Here is a 5,736-nt window from a genome sequence, read left to right on the forward strand (position 1 = left end):
CCATGCCAATGATAGCATAAGCTCCTTGGCAGGGGTTTTCAAAAAACTAAAATAAAATAAAAAAAAGAATTTCCTGACTTCAAACAAATGTGCGAATGCCACAGGAATACTAAAGGGTTTGTCTGACTGCTTGAGGCTCATTACAGTGCAAACTGTCTATTGATCTCTGAGTCAATGGTCTGGATCCTTTTGTCCAATGAGCCCTTATCTCGCCGTCAGCTCCGCCGCCCCGCGGGTCACGTGGACCGACATCTGCGATAACGTCTGCGGGCTGAGTACAAAAGCCCGAAACTTGCGTGAGGATCTTCAGCGCAGCGTATTCCGCTCTCGACTCCTTCAGTTTTCCCTTGCTTCAGCCATGCAGCGTCCCACGGCCTCCTGCCTCATCCTGGCCCTGGCGGCGTCCGTCGCCTACTCGGCCGTCATCCTGGACAACGGCGCGCCCATATTGTGGGCCCAGACGGCGGCGCAGGTCAGCGACCTGCCCGTGCAGAACGACATCGTGAGCCCCGACCCGTGGAACTTCCTGCACCGCATGAGCTTCTACCGGCTGATGATCGCCGCCACCGATCCCTTCATGGGCTCCATGGGCACCGGCGCTACCGACAGTCCCCTGTGGGGCCTGACCCTGCAGTTCGGATGGATTCTGACTTCAGGTGGGATGACAAAGATGAAATGCACATCTGTAGGTTGTCCCCACTCAGATCCATGTCCAGTCTTTTCGATAGTGTTTATAGCTAACACTAAGACTTCCCTTGGGCCTTGACTGCCCGCTGATTTACCTAAATGCCTCAGGCTCTCCAACCCACGGAGCCATCTTGGCGAGTCAGTGAGGAGGGCAGATAACCTTGTAGTTTATTGTTAAAACCTTCCATTGATTGATACAATACTCACTAAGTCTTGTACTGAATCAGTCCCTAGCTAGCTTACCCAAAGTCCAGAGTGTAGACTGTCGGCACCTGAAATTCCGTTCAGGGAGGCAGTTCCAAACCTTCCTGTTTTGTAACAGTTTAAAAGTAAGAAATAATGATATCACTAAATGTAAACTCAGAAGAAATGTTAACTCAACGCAACATCCCGATCCACTTCAAAAACCTGGTAGCTTCCTGAGACAAAGGCTGGCCCTTCAGGTCAAGACTGAAACAGTACTCTTCGGAGGACAAAAATGTGCATGAAAGAGGAGTGACGGAGGCCATCTACGTCAAGCTTGAGAAACCTTCTCTCGACGAACGGGAGGTCTTTGACATCTCCCACGTACAATCCTGCCCTTGCTTGCTAAGAGACTCAATAATTTCACCTGGCATAAATAACCAACATGAGAAAATATCCCATCAGGTCGTTGCGGGGCTTTTCCGTGCTGTGACAATGTGGCGGAATAATTTTAGGGGCGGGCGTCTGCATAGCTCGCCAGCTAACTAACTGCACGTCGCAACGGTGCCGAAGAAAATCTTGAAAACTGAAAGAGTGAAAAACAGTTTAACGCTACATCTCCGCAGTTGGGTACGAGATCGTTCTCGGTCTTTGTCGGTTTTAAGCAACTATCTTAAAACATGTATAATTTATTTACAGACATGAATTATTTTATTTTAAGGTCTTTAACGACTGTTGTTTTGCATCCCCAAAGAGTAAAACCATTTTTGGTTGGGTCGTGCCTCTAGTTTAGAGGACAAATACATGGATCCTTCACCATCCCATCAGACCATCGCTGTCCGAGCTCGAACTGATGAAGCCTGCTCTGAGGAGAAGCAAAACATCATCTAAGACCACCCGGACAGACCAGTTGGGATTTATTCAATGCTCTGAGTACAATATATAGATCATCGAAATCAAGCTGGATTTCTGTATCCCACTCACGTGCCACCTTGCGCTCCTTGCCAGGCCGTCTCGCCGACCCAACCGGCGCCACAACTTGCGGTCTTCAGACCGGAGATACCATGTGCATCTCTCCCCAGAGCTGGTGGGGCTGTAAGTGTGGACCGTGACCAACCGTTGCAAATGAAAAATGCCATTGTAATAAATCATCTTCTCGGTCCTCCAGGCGTGAACCACTTTGTGTCCGTCCTGCCCTTCCTGTCGGCCGCCCAGCAGGGATTCTTCGGGCAAGGAGTCCAGGTACACGCCGGACTCCACGCAAAGTACACTCCTGATTATTGGCAGCAATGCTAACCGTTACCATATTTGAAAATGCGCCACTGTTTGTGGCTACAAGAATGATTGGTGGTGAATGCGTTGCCCAGTTATCAAAAGGGGTTTTATATATAATTGATAGTCAAAATTAATTTGTACTTTTGCACTTAAGTACATTTTAGTCTCCCCCCCCCTGCTTTTCCGCCGTTCTCGCCGTGACTTGCGCACACTCGTAGCTGACAACGAGGCGCTCTAAAGCGGCCACGCCGGCAGACCATCTGAGGGGCAGATGCATTTTCGACGTGTAGGCCTTGCTAGCTCGCTAGCTAGCTAGCTAACTGCACGTAGCAATTGCACCAGATATGAATGAAGGCGCTCAGGTTTTTATAAAGTAGGGGAGGGGCAAGTCAAGTGCGTCACTGGGCCCTCTTTTAACCCAAACAAGGAGGAAACCTGAAATGGCGAAAAGCAGTTCAACGCTAAACCTCCTCAAATGAGAACTGCGCAGTTCTCAGTCTTTGCACGTTTTCAGCAATGATCTTCACGCGTGCATAATGCATTTAGAAACAAACGTCTGAATTCACTTTGCAGGCTCTTTCGGTACAGAGAGTGATTACTTTTGCCACGTCTACCAGGTCCAGATGCAGGCACCTGAGGGTACAGAGGGCTACTGCACCACCTACGCCGACTGCGCCACCAACCACGCCGATGTGATGGCTAAGTGGGACGCCTTCTACCAGGTGTGTAGCGCACGTGTTACAGCGGACTCGCGTTGAGGGGCGGGGGTCTCAGTGGTGGTCTCTGTGGTCGTCCGAAGGGCCTCAAGGCCTCCACGGACTCCCCGCTGCCCGACAACGAGAAGAAAGACGCCATCCTCGGCCTCTACTGGGACGCCCACATGGCTTCGCTGCACGCCGCCTCAGCCTGCAGCGCCAAGTAACTTTTCTTACGATCCGTTTGAGCCGACGACTACAAACTACAACGACGATGGCTCTTCTCGGCCACAACACGTTTTTATTTTTTATGAGATTTTATTGCGTGAGATTAACCTCGCCCTGAAAGATATCACGCAATTTTCACTTTAGTTATGTTCATTTATGTTGAAGATATTATTTTTAATTACAAAATGTGAACGTTAAAAGGTGCAATCTTTTAAAATGATTATAAATGATTATAAAGATTTAATTAAAAAAACTAAATAAAAAAGAAAAAGGCTACAAGGTATTAGACAACTTAAAAATTACAAAATGAAAAATAAAGATGCATGTTACACCTTGATAATTTGATACCTTGTATGCTACAAGGTATCAAATTTTCACATTTAAAAAATATTGACTGTTAAAAGAGAGCATATTTTATTTTCAAATTTTAATATTGAAGAATATTTTCAAAAGTCAAATGTTTAAAGGTGGATTATTTATTACAAGTTTTTAATGAAAAAAGTTACATCATGACATTTAATTATCAAATTACAAGATATATTTACATTTAAAATTTAAAAATATGACTGTTACAAGGTATCACACTACTTTTTTCTTTTTTTTAATAAAGGTTGACTATGACTAGTGTGCCAGTTTTTAAAATGAAAAATAAAACATTTTGAATGAAAAATGTTAAAAGATACACCTTTTTAAGTTCAAACTATTTTGAATGTTAAATGGTAATATTATTTTCTAATATAACTCCTAAAAACAATTCTGTTTTCAGGGTAGTGGAAAAAATGCGAGCAATTGGCGCCCCTCTGAAAGGCTCTAATTGCCAATAGATGCCACAAGATGGCCCCAACACACCACTTTTATATTAAACATGGCTTTGGCGCCACTTAATTGCGTATCAGAAAGAGCACAAAAACAGTGAGTAGGCGAGTTTTTCCAGTAAATGACGGAGCATAGGTTCCCTATAAACCAACAAAAAAAATTCACGAGTACCCACTGTGGAGAAACGCTGACTTGAATGCCGAACTTCTCGCTGGCATGCAGGCAGAGCCAGTATTCCCCCCCCGAGGTGAACTTCGCCTCCAGCTGGCTCAACTCGGCCGAATACCTGTCCGTGACCAATTTCCAGTCCACCTTCGACAAGTCCGTCGTGTTCCTCACGCCGATGCCGGGACGCATCCTGCAGGTTAGGGGGCGCCTACTTTTCTGCCATTCTTTATGTGATGTAAAAACATAACTAACTTTTTTTTAAAAATAATTATTATTATTATTTGGCTTTCCGCAAAGGAGGGTGACAGCGCACCCAACATACCCGACATGACTCCGGAAGAGAACCACACGCTGTCCGTCTTCTCCTGGATGAAGACCATGAGGAGCCTTCTGGGTAAGAATTTTTAAATTAATTCATAACAAAAAAAAAAAGAGCCTTCAAACTGTTTGTCTCTCCCAGTTGGCGTTTACTGTCAAACTAAGCTCAAAACAAAGAATTAAATGTGCATTTAAAACTACCACACATTTCCTTCTGCTAGCTTGATGCTAACAAACGATGCAAAACGCCATAAACTGGTTAACAAGTCGCGTCGATAGTCGCGGGTGTTATAACCCTTTAAGCAACAGATAATTGAGCACAAATGTACACAGACAAAGTAACACTCATATTTTCTTTCTACTCTGCAAAGTCACTTACAGTAGTTGTGAAACTCTTCTTCGTTCATGACTGTATTGTACTGCCCCCCGGTGGCTACCTCGCGCACACTAGGAGTTGCAATGAATTATTGTTGATGAGCAAATTGTTGAATTCTTTACCTCAATCATGTCAAGACCCCACTGTATTGTTGTAAAAATTCCTTTTTACTTTTGTACTTAAGCACATTTCATTTCAGTATATATACATATATATATATTTACTGCTACTGACGTACAGGAGGTAAATCAGTGCTACTTTCGTCTTTTTTTTTTTTTACACAAATATCTGTACTTCTACCTGGGCAGAGAGTGTGAGCACTTTTTCCAGCTGTGACTGCCGCCGCTGTTGTTGCTATTGTTGCTGTTGTTGTCGCAGGCGGGACTGTGTTGCGCATGTGGCGCAGCACCATGTGCTCGGTGGCCAACCGAGAGAAGGGCCGAGAGATGCTGGAGAAGCTGCTGCTCAATATGGACTTCGACAAAGGCACCTTCCTGTCCATCATCACCGGCATGGCCACCGGCTGCTGAGGGGGCGGGGCCACGCATCCTCGTGGGACCAAACACACGAGCTCAGTGGATCACTTGTCTTTTTTTTTTTGGCTTTTGTTCTGGGTTGTTTTTTTTTTCAGTGAACAAGGGAAAATACGTCACCCAGACACAAACAATTCTTTCTTTTAGAAGCCAATTAAAATGAAAGGTCGCCCAAGTGGGTGCTGTCATTATTTTCAGCGTGGAGTTTGCATTGTCATGTTCTTTTACTTGGTTAGATTGACCAGGTCTTCCAAATGGTCATTGTAAATGAAAAAAAAAAAATATATATATATATATATATATATAAGTAATAATTAATATAATTTCAATAATTATTCTTCCTTTTATATTTTCCATCCATCCATTTTCTGAGCCGCTTCTCCTCACTAGGGCCCCATTCAATAATTTTATTACTTGTACACACATTACCTGTGATATTTTATTTTCATCTACAATA

General features: G+C 44.2%; 1 protein-coding gene across 1 annotated transcript; it reads left to right on the top strand.

The window, feature by feature from the left end:
- Nucleotides 1-358: 358 nt before the first annotated feature.
- On the top strand, nt 359-5,276 carry LOC133417242 (protein LEG1 homolog). The gene is made up of 8 exons (XM_061704847.1): nt 359-656; nt 1,879-1,965; nt 2,039-2,112; nt 2,763-2,867; nt 2,945-3,063; nt 4,107-4,248; nt 4,350-4,446; nt 5,125-5,276. The coding sequence occupies exons 1-8, from the start codon at nt 359-361 to the stop codon at nt 5,274-5,276; spliced, it is 1,074 nt and encodes a 357-aa protein (XP_061560831.1).
- Nucleotides 5,277-5,736: the final 460 nt, after the last annotated feature.

The sequence above is a fragment of the Phycodurus eques genome, chromosome 18, assembly GCF_024500275.1.
Source record: "Phycodurus eques isolate BA_2022a chromosome 18, UOR_Pequ_1.1, whole genome shotgun sequence".
Lineage (NCBI taxonomy): Eukaryota > Metazoa > Chordata > Actinopteri > Syngnathiformes > Syngnathidae > Phycodurus > Phycodurus eques.

What these genes read in the sequence shown, in the direction of transcription:
- LOC133417242 (XM_061704847.1), top strand. Translation starts at nt 359, where the DNA reads ATGCAGCGTCCCACGGCCTCCTGCCTCATCCTGGCCCTGGCGGCGTCC. An exon ending in TCCCCAGAGCTGGTGGGGCT is followed by an intron (nt 1,966 to 2,038) that starts GTAAGTGTGGAC and finishes TCGGTCCTCCAG; the next exon opens with GCGTGAACCACTTTGTGTCC. An exon ending in GACCATGAGGAGCCTTCTGG is followed by an intron (nt 4,447 to 5,124) that starts GTAAGAATTTTT and finishes TTGTTGTCGCAG; the next exon opens with GCGGGACTGTGTTGCGCATG.